The sequence below is a fragment of the Capsicum annuum genome, chromosome 6, assembly GCF_002878395.1.
Source record: "Capsicum annuum cultivar UCD-10X-F1 chromosome 6, UCD10Xv1.1, whole genome shotgun sequence".
Lineage (NCBI taxonomy): Eukaryota > Viridiplantae > Streptophyta > Magnoliopsida > Solanales > Solanaceae > Capsicum > Capsicum annuum.
In genome coordinates this window covers 218,108,909-218,133,458 of record NC_061116.1, presented here as the reverse complement: position 1 = coordinate 218,133,458, position 24,550 = coordinate 218,108,909, and the positions used below count along the sequence as shown (strand labels likewise).

General features: G+C 33.9%; 2 protein-coding genes across 2 annotated transcripts; both read right to left on the bottom strand.

Annotated features, from left to right (window-relative positions):
• Positions 1 to 884: 884 nt before the first annotated feature.
• Positions 885 to 4,099, bottom strand: LOC107875712 (transcription factor DIVARICATA). The gene is made up of 3 exons (XM_047414590.1): positions 4,059 to 4,099; positions 3,633 to 3,725; positions 885 to 2,101 (listed from the first exon to the last, which is right to left on the bottom strand). Exons 1-3 carry the CDS (start codon positions 4,097 to 4,099, stop codon positions 1,438 to 1,440), a joined length of 798 nt encoding a protein of 265 aa, XP_047270546.1. The 3' UTR covers positions 885 to 1,437.
• A 7,114-nt stretch (positions 4,100 to 11,213) lies between these two features.
• Positions 11,214 to 20,117, bottom strand: LOC107875713 (transcription factor DIVARICATA). The gene is made up of 3 exons (XM_016722527.2): positions 19,615 to 20,117; positions 13,767 to 14,092; positions 11,214 to 12,303 (listed from the first exon to the last, which is right to left on the bottom strand). The coding sequence occupies exons 2-3, from the start codon at positions 14,078 to 14,080 to the stop codon at positions 11,421 to 11,423; spliced, it is 1,197 nt and encodes a 398-aa protein (XP_016578013.1). The 5' UTR covers positions 14,081 to 14,092; positions 19,615 to 20,117; the 3' UTR covers positions 11,214 to 11,420.
• Positions 20,118 to 24,550: the final 4,433 nt, after the last annotated feature.

The following is a 24,550-nucleotide window of genomic DNA, read 5'->3' as shown; positions in this document are numbered from 1 at the left end:
CCACATTCAACAAGATATAGGTGTTGAAGACACTTCGAGGCGACTGTCGTTAGTTGACTCATGACTAACATAGACGTCCAATTAGCATGTAAGTATGCAGTGTGGGCACGTGGTATAGTATGCATGGCTAGTTCGTGCGACACCGTTGGTGCCTACATAATCACATTGGCGACAATTCATTGTGTGCTCATATTGGCTATTGGTGACATTGCCCGTGGTGGGTTGTTGGCTATTGATTGGACGAAGGTTATGCTTTTGTGCGTGGGATAAGCTCTAGATACTGCTCTTAGGACAACCTCTAGGCGTTGCATGCATGAGGTCAAGCCGAATTGGTGTCAAAACCTCTAGGCGTTGCATGCATGAGGTCAAGCCGATTGGTGTCAAGCCTCGGCGGCAAACGTGAACGGTGCCGGTACAGAAAACAACAAATCAAAAAATAAGTATTATTTAACAAAAGTGATTTTGTATTTATTGAGAGATGAAATTTGCGCTACAATCATAAGGTCGAAAGGCTAAAATCAAGATGTGTGAATTAATGATTTCTTTAATTTATCTATTAACAATCTTTATTGATCTTATGAGTACATCTACCTGGCTAAGATTTATAAGATCTTAATAAGATGTCTATTCAAGAATTTCTTCGAAATGGTAGGTCACATTGTATACTATCGGCATCCGTTATATATCATACCACCACCCACCATCCTCAAAACACAATCATCTCCCCAACCAGTCACTAGTATCAACCCTCACAATTGTTAGTCATCCTTTATAATCATCACCATTAACTATTATGATCATCAATCACTACCAACAATAAAATTGTTAGTCATCCTTTATAATCATCACCATTAACTATTGCGATCATCAATCACTACCAACAATAAAATGCCAACATGTGTCTACTATATTGAATTTATATGATCGTTTCCAATTTGAGAATGTTGTCACTAAATGGTTGTCTTCAATTCCTCACCACCTGCAGCTGTTACAATATATCACAACACTTATCCACGACTACATAAATAAGAACCACAATTAATCACTACTATTACTCATCATCATTACAAGTTTTCACCCACAACCAATCATCCAAATCAATTCCAATAGTCCTCGACGACCACCACCAAATATTTATAAATAGTACTTATTAATTAGTTTATTTTCAACCCTCGCTTGTGAAATTTTACCGGGGATGTTGTTGTTCTTAGTTAGATGAGGGAGCAACCCAATAGTAGTGCTTATATTGGGGCCATTCTCCGACAACACAGTTAGATGAGGGGGCAACATGAGGTGATTATGGATGACCAGCCACCATGTTCTCAGGTGCACTGTTAGCACCAAAGCTAGCAACTGGATAACTGCACATTCCGCTATGAGTAGCAACCGTGTTCTGAGGTGCATTGTTAGCACCGATGCTAGCAACTGCAAAGCTGGTCATTCCGCTCTGAGCAGCATTGGACAGCATTGCATGAGAAATTGGAAAATGGAAGTGAAATCATAGTCTACGTCCACTTGCTTGGTGATTAATGCTTCCAGTTCACTCCCAACTCTAAATATAGGATGATTGTTAGTTCCACTACTACAAGCAGTACATGGTTGTTTGCTGGGTAATTGCGACCTTCCACCATCAACAGGAAACTTAGATTCATTAGCGTCCTCCGGATCCACGATTAGGTCATCAATATGTAATATGAAATCATCCTCATCAGACATACTATTCATTCCACTGACAAATGCAGTACCATGCCCTGAGGACTCCCCTCCAGCAACTGCTATCATCTGCTCAGCAGGTAACATGCTCTGGTTGCTAGTGCTTGCCACCGCTTGCGAACCTCCACAAGCAGGCCAAATCATGCCCTCAGTATATGGTACTAGGGAAGTTCCTGCGACTTCAGCATCCACAATAGTAATATCGTGAATGCTCATTCTAATATCGTGAATGCTCATTCCTCTATTCTCTTTATTGACGGCTTTGAGGCGATTGAAATATTTTTGGGCATGGCTAGCCACTTGCATTGATGTTCTTGTTATCACACAGTTCCTGGCTATACTTCTCCAGTCACCTCGCCCATATATAGCTAACCCCCGGAGAAACAACCTATAGCAGGAAAGAAAAAGAAATTATTATCAGCTCTGAAGTTAATCCAGGAAACAAGGCCGTCGGACGGCATTTACTTAAAACTTTTACTCTCACTCCATCAGCTAACCCACGCACTACCTATTATAAAGCCCAGAACCAATTAGGTATGATTCCATAGGCATATTTAGTGTCATCTGCATGCACTGTGTAACATCATATAGATAATACTAATCAAAACTAACAACATTACACCCCAAAATAAAATCATCATTCATTTTTTACTTTTCCGTGAAAGAGGAAAGGACCTAAAATCAGGGGATAGAAAATGTCACTCTTTGATACCTAAAATCAAGGGATAACAAATGTTCTCCTTTGGATATGTGATTCCAATATTTGCTGAATTATCCATTGCCACTCTTTTTCGCCTAGTTGCTATATGCACTCACTTCAACTGTATGTGCTATTTTTTAAATTTTATTTTTTTGATAGCTACTTCAACTAAATGTACTCCACTGCTGCTTATCATCTCAAACTGAAATAGGTTATCCTTAGAAGTGATATCTCAAATGTAATTTCTTACTCAAACAGGAAGTAATAAATATTAAGAAAACAAGACGAAGATAAATAGATATATCTGTAAAAATACTTTATACCAAATACATCATTAATATTGTTAAACATATTCTTGGTTACTGGAGCTTTTAGATTTGGAAAGAAGCCTTTGGGGGAGGCAGGATGCTGGCTTTGTTAAAGCATTGCTGTTTTATTTAAGCCCAAGCAACAAAGAAATTTAACAAAAATATAAAGAGAGAAGAAAAAGATAAAAGTATACTAGAACATTGTTCTGACACATGTTTTCGCCATAGTTTATTTCCATGGATCATGTATAGCCAGCATAAAAGTGACTCTTCACGTGAAACTCAAAATTCAAGAGGTGCTAAGATAGTATTAGCACATTGAATAGACTACCCAAAAACGATTTCTACTTGCTAATGAATTTAGTCTAGCTGGATGAAATACATGTACTCACTGTTTGTCTAGCAAAAATTCCTAAAAATATTTCCAGCATGAAGAATTGAAACCCATACACCAATGACATATGGAGCTTTACTCTGCACTACAAAGAAAAGGACTACATGCTCGGAAAGAAAAACACTAAAGAAGAAAATTTCTTGGAAGAAAAATTTAAAATATAAAACTGAATTGATTTCATAAAAGACAAGAAAATAAGTCCTTTCCCTTCATTGCATTGCACTGTCTTTTTCAGAAACTCACTCCAGAAGGAATAACATTTTACTATTTTTTCTCTTTTTCCATAAGTGGGTTTTACCAATGTTACAGAATAGCACATGGTTCTAACTAATGATCAACACATAATTAAGGAAATGTTAATGATATCAATTTAGATGATTTTACACACGCCAACATGGTCATTGAGAAATGGCAAATCTAAAATTCCTTTCTAGTAAGAAGTGAAAGTCGTGCAATCAATTACAAGACATAACAATAAACATCAATTCAGATAACGAGAAATGTACAAGAAACCTACCTGTGTTCCTCTACTGTCCAAGCAACCCCCCTTTTCGCCGTGTTAGAACTGTTTTTGAAAATATGCTTTTCTGGTTGGAATGACTTGGCAATTCTGGATAATTAGGTAAGGGAACGTGTCCAGACTCGATGGCATCAACATCCTCGATTAATATTTTATAGTGATTTATGATATCATCACGCGATTTCCAAGGAAGTGCTTCTTCCATCTTCGTCAATAGATCACCACCCTTAAAGTAGATCACTGGGTAGTCTAAAAGATTTTTTCCTCCTCCTTGGTATTGCATGTCAGATCAGTGCTCATTTTCTTTTAGATCTACAAGGAAAGGCTCAAGCATGAAAAGGGAAAGTTCTTGAAGAGGATTCAGTAAACGGATGAATTCCAATATATGACAAAAATCATCACATCTAATCTTCTTTTGTAAACCCTGACACTTGATAAATAGAAACAGTGGCAGCAAAACGCATTCTTGTAAATTAGTAATAATTTAGAGGAGAGTAATGAGAGTCTGGGAGAAGGAACTGATAGGTAACATGCCCAAAACAGAACAACCACACAATCAGAGTTCTCTGAAATACAAAAGATCAAATTGATGAGGCTCATGGCACAATAAGCAAGGATGATGTTTCTAATAAAATTTCTATGGTGAAAGGTATCTGATAATATAGTCAATAATGTAATATACTATATAGGTACTTCATATTTATTAGAATGGTTTCCAATCAGGTAAGGGCAAAGAGGAAATAGACGAAAGATGTTTAATTAAGGACATAGCATAACAACAGTAAACATCAGCACGGAAAGTCATAGCTGACTTTCCCAAATAATGTGCACAAGTTGACACGATAACTTCACCAGTAGCATATATCAGACAAAAACGAAGATACTTGTGGCATACTACCCATAAAAGTGCCCAGAGATACGAAGCATATTAAGAAAGCATCTATCTTCCTTACGTTTTCTATAGGATGGAAGGTTTTATAATAATAAGAAAGAAAAAAGAAAACTACCTGTATCAAAATAAGAAAAAATAATATCACCAAAGTATATAATTCTTTATTCGTTAGTGACGCAAAAGCCTTGTACCACATAAAGGGAAAGAAATCTTGCCAATCCAACATACATTATCAAAAGAAATCGATCCTCATATGTTTTTAGGTTTACATTTCACTAAATACAGTTTAACACAACCTACATAACATGCTCAGTAGAATCTTACCATTACCATTACAATAAAAGCCCAGTTTTCAACAATTACCAACTCATTATGTGATGAAGGAAGGTGAAACATTCTTCAAGTAATTCAAGGTACAAATATAATGGGTCCATCATTATTTCTATACATGATGCACCAAGTAGGAATTAAGTCGTTGGTAGGTTTTGGATCCTTTGCTTCTATTATTTTCCTGTTATGTTATTACCTATATTCACGTCAACAACAACAACATACCCAGTATATTCCCACCAAGTGGGGTCTGGGGAGGGTAAGTGTATGCAGTCCATACCACTACCTCAGAAATGAGAAAGAGAGGTTGTTTCCGATAGACCCCCGGCTCAAAATAAAACAATGCTCAAAAATAAAACAATCTAGACAAGTAATAATAAAAGGACAAAATCAACATATCCAATACTACCATATACAAATACACCAAGTAGTACAATAAAAGAGACAGCATCCTAAACTCATACTAACCTTCTACCCTAATCCGTCACCTCCACAACTTCCAACCTAGGGTCATATCCTCGGTAAGCTGGAGCTGCTCCATGTCCTGTCTAATCACTTCCCTCCAATATTTCTTCGATCTACCTCTATCTTTCGTTTTACAGAAACGTTAGGTCTTTTGAGACAACCTCTATCCATATAATTTTAGGTTTTAATACTCTCATATAACTGCCTTTCATCGTAATGATCCCAACAAGAGCATTCCCAAAACCATCTCAAGCAACATTTTCTCAATTTATATGTGCACTTAGATATCTAGGCAGGTTCAGACAGCATGAGAGGAGAGAAGTTGAGGTGAGACTAGTTGAAGTTTCTCAATATATACACAATATGAGTGTTGAGGATGTTAAGATGGATGTGAAGTCATACCAGATTAGATAAGATTAGAAATGACCACATTCACCATAAGGTGCATGTAAGACAAATTGAGGATAAAATGTGAGAAGGCAGCTTGAGATGGTTTGGACATGTTTTTCTTAGACCTATAAAAGCCTGCTTTGTTGGTGTGATACTATGGTAAGTGAAGGTGTTAAAAGGGAACTGGATAGACCTACAACTACATAGAAGGAAGTGGTCTCAAAAGACCTGCAATTGTAGGGTATCAATAGAGACTTAGCTATAGATAGAGCATAATGGAAGAAAAAGATCCATCTAGGTGATATCTACTAGTTGAGGATAGGTTTTAGACTGAGATGGAACTTTTACTATTAGTAGTAGTATCTATATATTTTAACGTATTTTACACTTTCATTTTATTTATTGTGATGATGATATCGATAATATACTGGTATGAACTTTCAACAACACTTTCATTTTCTTCGGATGTAGTGGTATGGACTGCATACATTTTACCTTCCCCAGACCCCACTATGTGGGAATATACTGGGTTTGTTGTTGTTGTTGATGATGATGATGAAATCGATATGAGCTTAAATGATGAAATAAAGATTCATATAACTGACCCAAAATAGTTGGCCTGAGGCGCAGTTGTTGTTGTTTCTATACTTAGACTCCCCGTCAGATATAATCATTTCTAGTTTTGTCTATTAACAATTCTTCCATAAGAAAAATAAGTGCTAATATAAATGAGAAAAGTAAGTTTTCTTTGTATTGTACATATTTTAGACATAATTGTAATTATCTAGATCAATGGTCACATTATTTGAAGGGGAGCCTTGACGTAACTGGTAAAATTGTTGTCATGTGACAAGGAGGTCACGGGCAAGTCTTGGAAACAGCCTCTGGCAGAAATGTAAGGTAAGGTTGCGTACGATACACCTTGTGGTGGGGCTCTTTCCTGAACACCGTACATAGCGGTAGCTTTAGTGCACCGGACTGCCCTTTTTTTAATGATCATATTATGCCACCTATAACTATCCAAAACCTCAATCCTAATGTTAAAGGTCTATTGCATGGTCAAAATCTTTTATTTTCCCTGATTTAATAACTATATAGCAAGCTCTCCAAATAGACATTTTTCGTTTTCCATAGTTACTTCTTCTTTATGGGTGTGGCCACGGAGAGTAGGAGAGATAGAATGGCCACACGTGCATTATCATTCCTTCACTAAAACTATAACCTTATAATTTGAATTTTGAAGCAAAAAAAATATACAAGTTGGACTAAAAGTAGGGATGGCAATGGCGCGGGGCGGGTGCAGTGCGGGTTTTAAGCTATGCGGGGCAGTGCGGGTTTTAAGTTATGCAGTGCGGGGCGGGTTAAAGTAAGTTTTTTTAAAAATGGTGCGGTGCAGGTTGCGGGTATATGCGGGTTAAAATTTAAAAAAGCTAAAAATTAGCATTGTTCTCGTGAATATACCTAAAATTATATGTATTCTTTACTTAAAAATTGATGATACTTAAAATGACATGTATAACACTACAAATAAATAATTTTATAGTAGTTTTTTTAACACTTCTATTCATTTTAATAAAAATATTCTATTTGATCATTATTTGTACACGTTATACTTTTTGACAATTTTTAGTGAAAAGTGATATAATAGAAATTAGTTATTATTTCCTAGTAGTAGATTTAAAAATATTATGATTTTCAATGGAGTTACGATTTTTTCAAAAAAAAGGAAAAAATAAAAGCATAGGGCGGTGCGGTTATGCGCGGATATGAATGTGGGGCGGGTTTAAAGGTGATGTGGTACGGTACAGTTTTAAAACTTGCGGGTTTAGAAAAAACCCGCACCGCACCATTGTCATCCCTAACTAAAAGGCACAAATTTGTACCAAAAGGCTTTTATTCATGGAACTTAACCAAAATATAATTCATTAGAGGTCAGGATGTTACTGGTATCGACTGAATCCTAATTTTTAAGCGTCACACATTGGTTAATATATGGGTGGTTTGTCTTTTTTTTTATAATCGTGGTGTCTGAGCCAGCTTGCGCACACCTCGACTAATTCCATGGGATACCTGTCACCTCCCACCAACAACAGGTATAAGGTAACTATCCACCAAGGCTAGAATAAATGGGAAGAAATTGCCTAGTATTTGTCTCTGTTGGCAATTGAACCTAAGACCTCATGCTCATGGTGCTTAACTCAACTTCATTAAACCAGTAGGCCACACCCTTGGGTGCTAGATAGGTTGTCTGTCTTATTATATGGTCTTCAACAATTCTCACATAACGAGCTAGCTTGGCATTGAGTTAGGCTCAAAGTCCATCTACATAATGGTAGAATCAGGCCCACTTATATTATTATGCAGGTCCCCATTTTATGTCGTCAACGCTCTAATTGGTCGGCATGGACATGCCGCGAGGCGTTAAAGTGTCCCACATTGGTTGAGGAAAGAGTTGTTTGTCTTCTTATGGTGTTGGGAAATACTCATCTTGCGAGCTAGCTTTTGATTTATGAGTTTTAGGTATACCATTCCATTCTATGTTTTAGGTTTCTTAAAGTAAGAACCTAAATTATATCTTTGTAGTAATAGCTTTTTCTGTTCTTTTGTCAAATGACACAAATCAGTCACCGAAATTGACGCACGGTGACTGAGTTTTCTTTTCAGTTTCTCACCAACGCTCTGATACCATATGAGAAATAATGGAGAAAAATATTATTGAATTGTTGTCTATATAATTACATTGCTACCCTATTTATAGTCACTACAATACAATCCTTTTCGAAAGACGATTAGGATTTTGTAGAAAAAATCAGAAAAAGTTACTATAGATTTTTGATCAAAGAAGATTACTTTTCACACCTGACATTTCATAAAAATTATAAGAAGATAAGGACAGCTTTCACCATAATCTGAAAACCTTTTAACTGGTTACTAAAATATGACAACAAGTCTAAAACGTGCCGAGCTGTGTCGCCTATGTATAACGTATACTCAACCAAAAGGGAGACAGATACATTCTCACACACACACATATACACTCCCACCGTTTTATTTTACTTGGCCCCTTACAAAGAATAGTTGTTTCAATTTACCTATCTAGTTTATAAAATCAAGAGAAGCTTATCATTTTTTCCAATACCACCCCTATAACTAAATGTTAAATAAAGTACTCCATCCATTTCATTTTACTTGACCCCTATACAAAAAAAAAGATGTTTCAATTTACTTGTCCATTTTCGCAAATTAATGGAGTTTTATTACTTCTTTCCTATATTATCCTTAGTATCAAATACTCCCTCTATTCACTTTCATTTGTCACTGTTCGCTTCTCGGGTTAAAAGTGCATGAACTTTGACCAACATTTTAAGATGTATTTTTTCATCATATTAATATGAAAAGAATTGCTACTTATAGCGTTTTTCATATAGTTTTCAATCATCTAAATTTTAAATTTTAAATTTTAAATATTAAATTAATCTACTTCAATTTAATTTTGGAGTTTAGTTAAATTGACCTCGAGAAGCGTAACGATGACAAGTAAAATTGAATGGAGGAAGTAGCTACATAAACTAGTAATAGTAAAATTTAGAGTTTCAAAGCATTACTAATAACGTTAGCTTTGTAAAATACACCTCTAAGTAAAGTTCACTCAAGGGGCAGAGTGAGTATTAGTAGTCAAATTTAAATTTTTAAAGCATAATTAATAAGATTAGTTTAGTAAAATAAATCACTAATAATTTTTTTTCTTTAAGAGGAGCGTCACATCAACATGAGCCAAGTAAAATGAGACTGAGGGGTATATAGGATTACTTTTCACACCTAGTATTTCATCAAACATATAATTAGATAAGGATATCAAAGATAGCCATAATCTGAAAAAAAAAACTTTAAACAGTTACTATAAATACAACAATAAATTAATTTTTTTCTTTTAAGGGAAGTGTCAAGTCAGCATGAGCCGTGTAAAATGAGACCGAGTGAGTACATATATTTATAGAAAAAAATTCAGAAGAAAAAGTACGGATTTTTGGGCAAAGACGATTATTTTCACACTGGCATTTCATCAAACATATAATTAGGTAACGATATGAAAGATAACCATAATCTGAAACAACTTTAAACAGTTACTATAAACACTTAATCAAGTCTAAAATGTGTATATTATTACCATCTTGTGCTGGTTTTCGTTGAATTGAATTGCAAAAAAAACTGCAAATTCCAACTACAACATACCCCGTGTAATCCCACAAGTGAAAAATTGAGAGCATTTTCATTTTCCATTTATGGAAAAGGATCTGCCTATTGAAAATCATCATCTGTGTGTTGCAATTGGCCATTGATTTTGAGGTTTGAAGGGACATATTGTGTGTTAGGGAGGAAGATGAAGAGACAAAAATAAGTCCATAGACCCTCCAGTCTTCAATTAAAAAAGGGATTAAGTTTCTCATTTCAAAAAAAAAAAAAAAATTAATCATGATGTCCGAATTAGTCTTTACTTATCTCAATTAAACTGATGAGATATCGGTATTACCTATCATCAACACCAAATATCATGTAGTTGTGTTCATTTTATTACCTTATGTTTTTTCCTCTCATTTTGTCTTTTATGGTGGGGTTATTTAATAATCCTATTTTATTATTTTTCTTATATTTTATAATAGCTCTATTCAATACTATATTGTTATTGTAAGTTTAGCCTTACATTGTTGATGTACGTCATTATGTAACAATGAAAAACAATACAATCGACTTTCCAAACTTTGATTTGATTAGAACAATATAAAATGACATATTATGAAACAATATGTAATAATCATTCAAAAAGTGTTAATTATTTGTTTTCTTATTTATGATGTGCAGATATTTGTGTTAAAAGGTTCCACATTTAATGGGATATAGGTGTTGAGACACTTCAAGGCGACTGTTGTTAGTTGACTGACATAAGCGTTCAGTAGGCATGTCAGCGTGTAGTGTGGGCACATGGTAGCACGTATGTCTAGTTCGTGCAATGCCATTGGTGCCTGCATAACCACATCGACGACAATTCATTGTGTGCTCATATTGGCTATTGGTGACATTGCTTGCGGCAGGTTGTTAGCTATTGATTGGACGAAAGTTATGCTTTTGTGCGTGGGTTAAGTTCTACATGTTGATCATAGAACAAACTCTAGGTGTTTGCACACATGAGGTCGAGCCGAATCTATGTCAAGCGTCGGAGGCGAACGTGGACGGTGCTCGAGCAGAAAAGAACACAGAAGCAAAACTTAATTTAGTAGCAATTGATTCTAGTCTGAACCTTTAGCTTGTAAGAGGTTTTGGCCAAAACAAACAAATTGCCAAAAAATAAAGAGCTGTTAACAAGATCTCTCAAAAAAATTGCTAACCCAGTAACTTGAAAATTTTCAACCAAAAGCCACTTTAGTTCTTCAAAAGAGTTTGAATATGAACAAAACCCTGCTCCCTAAAGCAGAATAGGAATAGATAAAAAAGTAATTGAAAACTCAAAAGGAACTAATAGTGCTGAACTCCAGATTAATATGTAGTACATAATATACATTATTAATGGTAGGTGTTCAAAAAAACAAGTGCAGTTTCAATATTTACAGCCTATCTGGTTGTGACAAGCTAATATCAACATTAACAACTTCTGTTTCACCAATTCAGGAACATCTAATCTGTGAACAGGTCATCCAGATCAGCTTTCATCATCAATGGTAGTATTTAAATTGGAGCCATTCTCCGACAACACAGTTAGATGAAGGGGCAACGTGAGGTAATTGAGGATGATCAGACACCATGTTCAGAGGTGCCTTGTTAGGACCGGTGCTAGCAGCTGCAAAGCTGGTCCTTCCGCTATGAGCAGACACCGTGTTCTGAGGTGGATTGTTAGCACTGTTGCTAGCCACTGCAAAACTTGTCATCCCACTATGAGCAGCATTGGACACCATTGCATGAGAAATTGGTGCTTCCCCATCATCAAAGATGGAAAAGAAATCATAGTCTTCGTCCATTTGCTTAGTGATTAATGCTCCCAGTTCACTCCCAACTCTAAAGATAGGATGATTGTTACTTCCACTACTACAAGCAGTACATGGCTGTTTGCTGGGTAATAGCGACTTTCCACCATCAACAAGAATCTCAGATTCATTAGCATCCTCGGGATCCACAATTAGGTCATCAATATGCAATATGAAATCATCCTCATCAGACATACTATTCATTCCACTGACAAATGCAGCAGTATGACCTGAGGACTCTCCTCCAGCAACTGCTATCATCTGCTCAGCATTGGTGCTTTCTGGAGGTAACATGTTCTGATTGCTAGTGCATGCCACCGCTTGCGAACCTCCACAAGCAGGCCAAATCATGCCCTCAGTATATGGTACTTGGGAAGTTCCAGCGACTTCAGCATCCACAATAGTTATATCATGAATGCTCATTCTTCTATTCTCTTTGTTGACGGCTTTGAGGCGATTGAAATATTTTTGGGCATGGCTAGCCACTTGCATTGATGTTCTTGTTATCACACAGTTCCTGGCTATACTTCTCCAGTCACCTCGCCCATATATAGCTAACCCCCGGAGAAACGACCTATAGCAGGAAAGAGTGAAAAAGAAATTATTATAAGCTCTGAAGTTAATCCAGGAAACAAGATCGCCGGACGGCATTTACGTAGAAGTTTTACTTTCTCTCAATCAGCTAACCATGCACTACCTATTATAAGGCCCAGAACCAATTAGGTATGATTCCATAGGCATATTTAGTGTCATCTGCATGCACTGTGTAACATCATAGATAACGCTACTCAAATCTAACAACATCACACCCCAAAATAAAATCATCATTCATTTTTTTTCTTTTCCGAGAAAGAGGAAGGGACCTAAAATCAGGGGATAGAAAATGTCACTATTTGGATTACCTAAAATCAAGGGATAACAAATGTCCTCCTTTGGATATGTGACTCCAATATTTGTTGAATTATCCATTGCCACTCTTTTTCGCCTAGTTGCTATATGCACTCACTTCAACTTTATGTTCTATTTTTTAAATTTGATTTTTTGATAGCTACTTCAACTATATGTGCTGCACTGCTGCTAATCTTCTCAAACTGAAATAGGTTATCCTTAAAAGTCATATCTCAAATGTAATTTCTTACTCGAACAGGAAGTAATAAATATCAAGAAAAAAAGAAGATAACAAGATATATCTATAAAAACACTTAAAACCAAATACATCAGCAATATTTTCAAACATATTCTTGGTTAATGGAGCTTTTAGATTTGGAAAGAAGCCTTTGGGGGAAGGAGGATGCCGGCTTTGTTACAGCGTTGCTGTTTTATTTAAGCCCAAGCAACAAAGAAATTTAACAAAAATATAAAGAGAGAAGAAAAAGATAAAAGTATACTAGAACATTGTTCTGACACATGTTTTCGCCCTAGTTTATTTCCACGGATCATGTATTGCCAGCATGAAAGTGACTTTTCACGTGATACTCAAAATTCAAGAGGTGCTAAGAAAGTATTAGCACATTGAATAGACTACCCAAAAAAGATTTCTACTGGCTAATGAATTTAATCTAGCAGGATGAAATACATGTACTCACTGTTTGTCTAGCAACAAGTTCCTAAAATATTTCCAGCATGAAGAACTGAAACCTATACACCAATGACATTATGGAGCTGTACTCTGCTCTACAAAGAAAAGGACTATACTCAGAAAGAAAAACACTAAACAAGAAAATTTCTTGGGAGAAAAATTTAGAACATAAAAATGAATAGATTTCATAAAAGAAAAGAAAATAAGTCCTTTCCCTTCATTGCATTGTCTTTTCAGAAACTCACTCTAGAAGGAATAAAATTTTACTATTTTTTCTCTTTTTCATAAGTGGGTTTCACCAATGTTACAGAATAGCACATGGTTCTAAGTAATGATCAGCACATAATTAAGGAAATGTTAATGATATCAATTTAGTCGTGCAATAAATGACAAGACATGACAACAAACATCAATTCAGGTAACTAGCATCGTCCTCGAGAAATGTACAAGAAACCTACCTGTGTTCCTCTACTGTCCAAGCAACCCCTTTTCGCCGTGCTAGATTTGTTTTTGGAAATCGGCTTTTCTGGTTGGAATGGCTTGGCAATTCTGGATAATTAGGTAATGGAACACGTCCAGACTCGATGGCATCAACATCCTCGATTAATATTTTATAGTGATTTATGATATCATCACGCGATTTACAAGGAAGCGCTTCTTCCATCTTCGTCAATAGATCACCACCCTTAAAGTAGATCGCTAGGGTAGTCTCAAAGACTTTTTCCTCCTCCTTGGTCCAGAAGGTGCTATTGCATATCTGATCGGTGCTCATTTTCTTTTAGATCTACAAGGAAAGGCTCAAGCATGAAAAGGGAAAGTTCTTGAAGAGGATTCAGTAAACGGATGAATTCCAATATATGACAAAAACCACCACATCTAATCTTATTTTGTAACCCTTGACACTTGGTAAATAGAAACAGTGGCAGCAAGACATGTATTCTTGTAAATCAGTTATAATTTCCAAGAGAGTAATGAGCGACTGGGAAAAGGAACTGATAGGTGACATGCCCAAAACAGAACAACCACACAATCAAAGTTCTCTGAAATACAAAAGATAAATTGATGAGGCTCATGGGCACAATAAGCAAGGATGATGTTTCTAATAAAATTTCTATGGTGAAAGGTATCTGATAATATAGTCAATAATGTAATCTACTATATAGGTACTTCATATTTATTAGAATGGTTTCCAATCAGGTAAGGTCAAAGCGGAAATAGACGAAAGATGTTTAATTAAGGAGATAGTGTAACAACAGTAAACATTAGCATGGAGAGCTATATCTGACTTTCCCAAATAATGTGCACAAGTTGACACGATAACTTCACCAGCAGCATATATCAGACAAAAACGAAGATACTTGTGGCATACTACGCACAAAAGTTCCCAGAGATACTAAGCATATTAAGAAAGCATCTATCTTCTTTACGTTTTCTATAGGATGGAAGGTTTTATTATAATAATAAGAAAGAAAGAAAAAACTACTTGTATCAAGATAGGAAAAAATAATATCACAAAAGTATATAATTCTTTTCTCGTTAGTGACACAAAAGCCTTGTACCACATAAAGGGAAAGAAATCCTGCCAATCCAACATATGTTATCAAAAGAAATCGATCCTCATGTTTTTAGGTTTACATTTCACTAAATGCAGCTTAACAGAACCTACATAACATGCTCAGTAGAATCTTACTATTACCGTTACAATAAAAGCCCGGTTTTCAACAATTAACAACTCATTATGAAGGTGAAAGATTCTTCATGTAATTCAAGGTACAAATATAATGGGTCCATCATTTTTTCTATACATGATGCACCAAGTAGGAATAAAGTCGGTCGTATGTTTTTGATCCTCTGCTTCTATTATTATCTTGTTTGTTATTACATATATTCACGTCGTTTTACAGAAATGTCAGGTCTTTTGAGTTTTGAGACAACCTCCATCTATATAATTAGGTTTAATAGTATCCTATAACTGTCTTTCATCATACTATCGCATCTAGATCAATGATCACATTAAGCCACCTATAACTATCCAAAGCCTCAAGCCCAATGTTAAAGGTCTACTGCATGGTTAAATCTTTTATTTTCCCTGATTTAATAATATTATAGGAAGCTGTCCAAATAGACATTTTTGGATTTTCATATTTACTTCTCCTTTATGGGTGCGGAATGGAGAGTAGGAGAGATAGAATGACCTCACATGTGCATTATCATTCCTTCACTACAACTACAACCTTATAATTTGAATTTTAAAGCAAGAAAAATATAAAAAGTTGGATTTACATGGTACAATTTGTACCAAAAATCTTTTATTCATGGAACTTAACCAATATATAATTCATTATAGAGGTCGGGAATAGATTGAATCCTAATTTTTAAGTGACACACATTGGTTGATAGATGGTTGTTTGTCCCTTTTTTTTTTGATAATCGTGGTGTCTGGACCAACTTGCGCACACCTCGACTAATTTCACGAGATACCTGTCACCTCCTACCAGCAACAGGTACAAGGTAACTCTGTCCACCAAGGCTAGAACAGATGCGAAGAAATCACCTAGTGTTTGTCTCTGATGACAATTGAACCTAAGACCTCATGCACATGGTGCTCAACCCAACTTCATTGAACCACTAGGCCACACTCATGGGTGCTAAATGGTTGTTTGTCTTATTATATGGTCTTCAACAATCGAGCTAGCTTGGCATTGAGTGAGGCTCAAGGTCCATCTATATGATATTAGAATTAGGCCCACTCATATTATTATGCATTGGGTCCTCTTTTTATGTTGTCCACACTCTAGTTGGCAGGCATGAATATGCCGGGAGGCGTTAAAGTGTCCCACGTTGATTGAGGAAAGAGTTGGTTGTCTTCTTATGGTCTTGGGAAATACTCATCTTACAAGCTAGCTTTTGATATATGAGTTTTAGGTATATCACTCCATTCTATGTTTTAGGTTTCTTAAAGTAAGAGCTCAATTATATCTTTGTAGTAAGAGCTTTTTCTATTCTTTAATGATTTCTACCTATAAATATTTTGGATTTGTTCATAATGATCAAATTATAGCGAGTCTTGTTTCCATCTTTTTTCCGTGAGTATTTTTTTGAAAAAGGTAACTTAAATCTTTTAGTGATTATGTTCTTCTGGATGCACTCTACATTCATCAAGCTCATCAACTCAAAATTGACTCCAAAATCATTTGATTGCTTCACTGAAAGCAAAGGAGTCCCTGGGGAGCTTTCATTTCATTCTTGTGCACTTTTTTTAGTATATTTATCAATATGGGTGGGTTTGGCTAGCCAGATCAAGGTCTTTTGCATTTTTATCTAAATAAGGGTAAGAGGATTCTCTCAATTGTGGCACCGCCTTCATCATCCTTGAGATAAGTTCATGAGCTTTTGGACAAATTGATATGAGCAAACTCCAAAAGCATCGTCCCTGGTGCCTTTGAACAAACTGAAAGGCCTCTATTAATAGAAGTTGGTCAAAGATATAGATAAAGTATTTGAAGATTGTGAGCTTGTTTAATACAAAATCAGATAAAGGGTGTCTTATTAGCAATCAAATATTAAGGAAACATAGATATTTGGAACAATTCCGATATTTGGCACTGTGAAAATAGTAAGTAAGAAGCTATAGCTATAAGCATATTTGAGGAAAATAATTGCAAAAGAAATGGTGATGACTGGAATGACTAAGACTTGGTACTACAAAACAAACTGCTTGTCCGTTGTGTTTTACAAGGCCCAAAGCCCCAAACTAATCCATGATTAACTGGGCATAGACTCCACATTGGTACGGGAAAGATGACCAACATATATTTACAAGATGGAGCATTACTCAAGAGTAATACCTGAACAACTCTCTCCTGAAAAAGTAAGAAACTTAACAAGACGAATGTAAGCAATATCATACGGGAGAGTGTCACTTTGCATCCCTTCATAATCCACCCCAGAATCCAAGAGGTAAGTCAATCACTACGATTGTCAACACATTTTCCAGTATCTTGTTACTTATTTACAACTTGAAAGAGCAAATGATTGCCCATTAAATGGAAAATTTTACATAAATAGAAAAGGAAAAACCCAGATTCCCTTGTAACACAACCTAACCGCTTAAAACTAGGAACTTGCAATGACAAATTAAATCCACAACAAGAATTAAAAAGGAAAGCTATCTTATTTTTCCTTTTTGAGAAACTCTTATATCTCCAAACATTAACTTTCAACAACAGACAGTTTTTTCTCTCCAGAAAATGTGACACAATTTTTCTCTCCAGAGAAAGTGGAAACAAGATGAATCTCATGATAATCAAGTAGGTAACTATCACTCCACAACTCATCAGAATCTACCCCCACACCAATATACAAATCAATCATTCTATAATCGTCTGCACATTTACCTTTACACATCATGAAATAGCAAATCATTGTTCATTTGAATAGAAGATTTACAGAACAACAACACACCTAGTGTAATCCCACCAAGTGGGGTCTGGGAAGGGTAGAATGTACATAGACCGTACCACTACCTTAGAAGATTTATAGAACCACACAACAAATCAAAAAAAAAAAAAAAAGTTCCCTTCAAAGAACCAGTCATATCTCTCTATACATAAACTTTCATAAACACAAAGAATGTAAAGAAGATTTACCGAAAGATGTTTACAAAAACTGATGATCACAAAGCGTTAGTCAATCAAGCTTCTGAGTGAATCAACTATAATGTATAAGCCGTATCACCTTTGTGTAGGGAGACACATACACACCACACACATATATAGATATATAATCAAGAAAAAATCAGAAAAAGTTACTATAGATTTTTGGTCAAAGAAGATTACTTTTTACACCTGGTATTTCATAAAAATTATAAGAAGATAAGGATAGCTTCACCATAATCTGAAAACTTTTTAAACAGTTACTATAATACGACAACAAGTCTAAGACGTGCCGAGCTGTGTCGCTTATGTATACTGTATACTCAACCAAAAGGGAGACACATATATTCTCACAAAGACACACACATATATATACACTCCCATCGTTTCATTTTACTTGTCCCCTTACTAAAAATAGTTGTTTCAATTTACTTGTCTAATTTATAAAATCAAGAAAAACTTATTATTTTCTTCCAATACTACCCCTATAATTAAATGTTAAATAAAGTACTCCCTCCATTTCATGGTACTTGGCCCCTATACCAAAAAAAAAATATTTCAATTTACTTGTCCATTTTCGCAAATTAATGGAGTTTTATTAATTCTTTCCTATATTATCCTTAGCATTAAACACTCCCTCTGTTCACTTTTATTTGTCATTGTTTCGCTTCTAGGGGTCAAACTGCAAGAACTTTGGCCAACATTTTAAGATGTATTTTTACATCATATTAATATGAGAAGAATTGCAACTTATAGCATTTTTCGTATAGTTATCAACCATCTAAATTTTAAATTTAAAATATTAAATTAGTCTACTTCAATTTAGCTTTGAAGTTTAGTCAAATTTACCTCGAGAAACGTAGCATTGACAAGTAAAAGTGAACGGAGGGAGTAGCTACATAAACTAGTAGTAATAAAATTTAGAGTTTCAAAGCATCACTATTAACGTTAGTTTAGTGCAATACACCTCTAATTAAAGTTCACTCAAGGGGCGGAGCAAGTATTAGTAGTCCAATTTATATTTCCAAAACATACTTAAAAAGTTTAGTTTAGTAAAATAAACCACTAATAAATCTTTTTCTTAAAGGAAGCGTTACATCAACATGAGCCAAGTAAAATAAAACCGAGGGGAGTATATATATTTATAGAAAAAAATTTAGAAGAAAATGAATAGATTCTTAGGCAAACAGGATTAATTTTCCCACCTGGCATTTCATCAAACATATAATTAGATAATGATATCAAAGATAACCATAATCTGAAAAAACTTTAAACAGTTGCTATAAATACAACAAAAAATTACTAAATAATTTTTTTCTTTAAGGGAAGTGTCAAGTCATTATGAGCCAAGTAAAATGAGACCAAGGGAGTATATATATATATATATATATATATATATATATATATATATATATATAGAGAGAGAGAGAGAGAGAGAGAGAGAGAGAGAGAGAGAGAGCGAGAGAGAGAGAGAGAGAGAGAAATTCAGAAGAAATAGTATAGATTTATGGGTAAAGAGGACTAATTTTCACATCTGGCATTTCATCAAAACATATAATTAGATAAGAATATCAAAGATAACCATAATCTGAAAAAACTTTAAACAGTTACTACAAATACCTAATCAAGTCTAAAATGTGTATATTATTACCTAATCTGCCGAAACTCGGCAAATTAAACCCATCTTCTGCCAGTTTTTGTTGAATTGAATTGCACAAAAAAACGGCTAATACTTCCAACAACAGCATACCCAGCGTAATCCCACAAGTGCCAAATTGAGAGCATTTTCATTTTCCATTTATGGAAAGGAATCTGCCTATTGAAAATCATGATATGTGTGTTGAAATTGGCCAGTGATTTTGAGGTTTGAAGGGACATATTGTGTGTTAGGGAGAAAGATGAAGAAGAGGAAGAAGAGTTTTGAAGGTTCGTAAGAACATAACTTTCTTCCTTGTTTGTTTTCCTATTTGATCCTGTGGGCACGTATTCGCGCCACAAAGTTTCACAAGGCTACATAGCTAGGTAACAACTTCTTTGGATGGTTGTTACCCATTGTGTAGTATTATGTTTCTAATTCTTTGCTGTTTTTAAAAAATAAATTATGGTGTTGGAGACAGTTTTAAGATTGGAGTTATGAGGTATCCCTATCCCCTATCATCGATAATAAATATTAGCTAATTATGTTCATATTTTTATTACAATTTAAATTTTGAGTTTAAAGCACGCAACTTACTTCATTGATTATTAGGCAACTTTCTTGGATATTACGTTTCTAATATAAATATAATATTAGTTTTGTTTGTTAGGTAAATTTTATTGCATATGTTTTTGATGATTGATTTGTTGTGATTGTATTGTTATCTAAAATTTTTTTCCTTACTTTGTCTTTATGATAAGATTATTTAATAATCCTACTTTATTTTTTCTATTTTTTATAATAGCTCTATCAAACGATGGATGGCATTATGTAATGATGGAAAATCATACAATCAACGGCAAAGGCATCGATAGACACTCAAACTTGTTGTCAAAATTTACTTAGACACCTAAACTAAGGCTTATTCCTATCAGGCCCCTAAAATCCCACATTTTATTTCAATTGGGCCTTTTTTGCCTATGTGGCATTGCGCGTGCAGTGTCATCGTGGGAGGCGCGTGAGGAACATTTTTTTTACTAATTTACGAATAAAAAGATGTCAAATGGCATTGAGGGCCCCAAAATCTTTTTAATAACAATTTATTTTTTTCAAATACTAAAGACCCCAAAAAACTTTTTAATTAAATAAAAAACATTAGAGGACCCCCGAATTTTTTTTTTAATAAAACAGAATTTAAAAAAAAATAAAAATAAAAAGTCTCTCCACAAAAGCCCCCACCCCATCCGATACCCCTGGCCTCATTTTTTTTTTCTCTCCATTTCATCTTCTTCACTATTCTTCTTCTTCATTCTTTTTTTTTTTTTGCTAAACTTAATTCTCATACCATTTTTTCTACTTTTTCTCCTTTCTTGTTCTTACTTTTGAATTTGATTTTAAAAAAATTTGTTGTTATTCTTATTCTTTTCCTCCATTAGAGTGCCGGAAAAAATGAAAGTTCGCCGGAAAAAATGAAAGTTTGCTACATTTGAATTGTTGAATTTTCAACATATTATTCATCGTTTCATATCCTCACCCCACTCCGCGTCTTCATCGTTTCATAGTACCCCACCCCGCCCCATTGCTGCTATTTTGTTGATATGAATATGGTGGAAACTAATTGTCAAGCTAAGAAGAAAATTAAGGTTTTTTCTTATAATGTGAATATGTTTTTGTTGTCCTGTGTGTTAGTGTGAAATTTGAGAAATTATAAAATTATTTCATGGAGAAGAAGAGGAACGTCGGGGGGAAGAAGATGAACGTTGGGGGTGGGGGGAAGGGAAGCAGATGAACATTGGGGGAGGAGGGGCTGGGGGTAGGTAGGGGAGTTTTATTTTCATCTTTTAAAATTTTTATAATTTCTTTTTAGTAATTAGTTTTTTATTTTTTTAAAATAATTTTATAATTATTTTTTAATAATTTGGATCCTCAATGCAATTTTTTATTTTTATTTTTAAAAATTTTAAAATTTCTTTTAAATAATTAGTTTTTTATTTTTTTAAATAATTTTATAATTATTTTTTCATAATTTGGATCCTCAATGCCATTTTTTATTTTTATTTCTTAAAACTTTTTATAATTTTTTAAAATAATTACTTTTTTTAAATAACTTTTTAATAATTTATTTCATTTTTTTTTAAATTATAATTTTTAAAAATAATCAATTTTTTCATTTTTTTTTTTAAAAATTTATAATATTTTTTCATAATTTATATCCTCAATGCCATTTTTTATTTTCATTTTTTAAAAGAATTTATAATTTTTTTAATAATTAATTTTTTTAAAATAATTTATTTCATTTTTTATAATTTTTTTAAAATAATCAATTTTTTTTTTTATTTTTTAAATAATTTTAGAATTATTTTTTAATAATTTCCTCAATGCCATTTTTATATACTTTTTTAAAAATATTATAATTAATTTTTAATAATTATTGGACCCATAATGCCACGTGTCAGCTTTTAATTAGCTTGTTTTGCCACGCCATCGCGTGTGCGCAACACACACTTTGAGCTTTTTGCTGATAGGGAAAAAAAGGCTCAATTGGAACAAAATGTGGGGGGTTTAAAGGCCTGATAGGAACAGGCCTTAGTTTAGGTGTTTAAGTGAATTTTGGCAACAAGTTTGAGTGTCTATCGATGTCTTTGGCCTACAATCAACTATCCAAACTTTGAATTGACTAAAACAATATAATATGATATATTATGAAACAATGCGGCATAACCATCCAAACAGAGTGTGTTAATTATTTGTTTTGTTATTTGATGTGTAGATGTTCGTGTTTAAATGTTTCACATTCAACGGGATATAGGTGTTGAAAGTACTTCGATCTGAGTGTCGTTAGTTGACATATGTGTCCAGTGAGCATGTTAGTGTGGGTGGGTGCATGATAACATGCATGGCTAGTTTTTGCGACGTTAAATGTAGGAAGCCAAAAAAAAATTAAGAATCTGTCGTGAGTAGGTCTCAAAAGGTTTCGAACCTGAGACCATGAGGTCCTTGCATGAAAGTTTGCACCCCCTTTGCCACTAAACCAATTTTTTTCCTTGTGTTAAGGGAGGTCAATTTAATATATATACACATAGAAAAACAAACAAACTTCATATATGTGTATATGGTAATTTTTCAACGAAGAGGGTTCGAATGACCCCCCTGGAGTCCACATAGTTCCGCCCTTGTACATAACCACGTCAACGATGGTTCATTGTGACATTGGGTCAAGCCGAAGGTGGTGCTTTTTTGTGTGTGACAAGTTCTAGGTGTTGCTCTTAAGGCAAGCTACGGGCGTTTACATGCATGGGGTCGAGCCGAATTCGTGTTAAGCATCGGCAACGAACGTGGATGGTAACAGTGTAGAAAACAACAAATAAAAAAAAACATTATTTAATAAAAGTAAATTGTATTTATTGAGAGATAAAGTTCGTGCTAGGCTCATAAGGCCCAAAAGACTAAAATCACTGTGAGAATTAATGATGTCGTCTTCATTTCATCTATTAAAGACAAAGGAATGCTTACTACATCGTCCTAATCTTTGTTGATCATATGAACAAATCTATCGGGTTAAGATTTCTAAAATTTTAATAAATTGTCTATTAATAATTTCTTCAAAATTACAATTCGCGCTAAATGCTACCACCATCCACTATCATACTACCACCCGCCATCCTCAACCACAAGCATTACCCCAACCAATCACCAATATCAACCCACACATTTGTTAGTCATACATTTACAATCATCATGGCTAGCAATTAAGATTATTAATCACTATCGACAATGAAATGCGAACATGCATATATTAAATTTAGACGATAGTCTCTAGTTAGGAAATGTCGTTATTGAATGAGTAAATCTCCGATCCTCATCACTCGTAGCTATTACTATATATCGCAACAACAACTACTAACAATGACCACATGATTAAAAACCACAATTGATCAAATTTCTACTCATCATTGTCACTGGTTTCCACCCGCAACCAATACCATCACCCAACATAATCTCAATCGTCCGCCACAACCACCATCAAATATCATATAATTTTAAAAAATATTTTGTAAATATTACTTATTAGTTAGTTTATTCTCAGATCTACTTGCGAGATTTTACTGGATATATTGTTATTTTGATTAGTTCAATATTCTATTTTAAATTTTATATTTTTAAATATTTTTTATGTTGAAAAATAAAATCATATTAATTATTTGATATTTAAATCTTAACATAAATATTTAATTATTTATAATAGTTAAATATATATTAAGATTCAAACATATAAATCTCAATGCATATCTTAATATTCAAATATATATATATATATATAAGTTAATACCTTTTAATCTCAATAAAAATCAAATAAAGATTCAGACACTTATGACTAATTACCTTAATAAAATAGAACTAAAAAATATTAAAATCAATCTATTCTTAAATATACAAAGATAACAATCTTTTGGGGTTAGAATCCACTTCTAACCCGTGTAAGATTAAGATTAAATTATACTTTATTTTTTTTAATTTAATCTAGAAGAAAAGGGCAAAAATACTTTTTAATTTTAATTTATTAATTAACTTTATTCCATATTATTATTTTTAGCTTCCCATTCAGTATTTGGAAGTTACATTAAAGGTCGAATCCCCCAACTAAATTCAAACTTTATATCGGAAAGTTTCATATTGAGAAATGAAATACTTTTTAGTACTCGTATTAGAGCTCAAAATTAAGTTTGAACTTTATATCGAAAATGAAAAGTTCCATATTAAAAGGTAAAACATTATCTAATTTTCATATTAAAGAGATTCGAATTCAAAACCTTTAATTAAAGCTGATAATTTTATCCCCCATTAAGCCATTATAATATTGAACCAATTATAATTTTTTGTATAACTAACATAAATATCAATTTTTTGAAAGTAATTACACTATTTCTCACTTTTTTTATTATTTTACTAT

Bases quoted from the DNA above. Each gene is read 5' to 3' on its own strand.
- LOC107875712 (XM_047414590.1), bottom strand. From the start codon at position 4,099: ATGCGTTTTGCTGCCACTGTTTCTATTTATCAAGTGTCAGG. The intron at 3,726-4,058 runs GTTTACAAAAGA...CTAATTATCCAG, and splicing joins TCTATTTATCAAGTGTCAGG to AATTGCCAAGTCATTCCAAC. The intron at 2,102-3,632 runs GTAGGTTTCTTG...TTCCTGCTATAG, and splicing joins TGGACAGTAGAGGAACACAG to GTTGTTTCTCCGGGGGTTAG.
- LOC107875713 (XM_016722527.2), bottom strand. From the start codon at position 14,080: ATGAGCACCGATCAGATATGCAATAGCACCTTCTGGACCAAGGAGGAG. The intron at 12,304-13,766 runs GTAGGTTTCTTG...TTCCTGCTATAG, and splicing joins TGGACAGTAGAGGAACACAG to GTCGTTTCTCCGGGGGTTAG.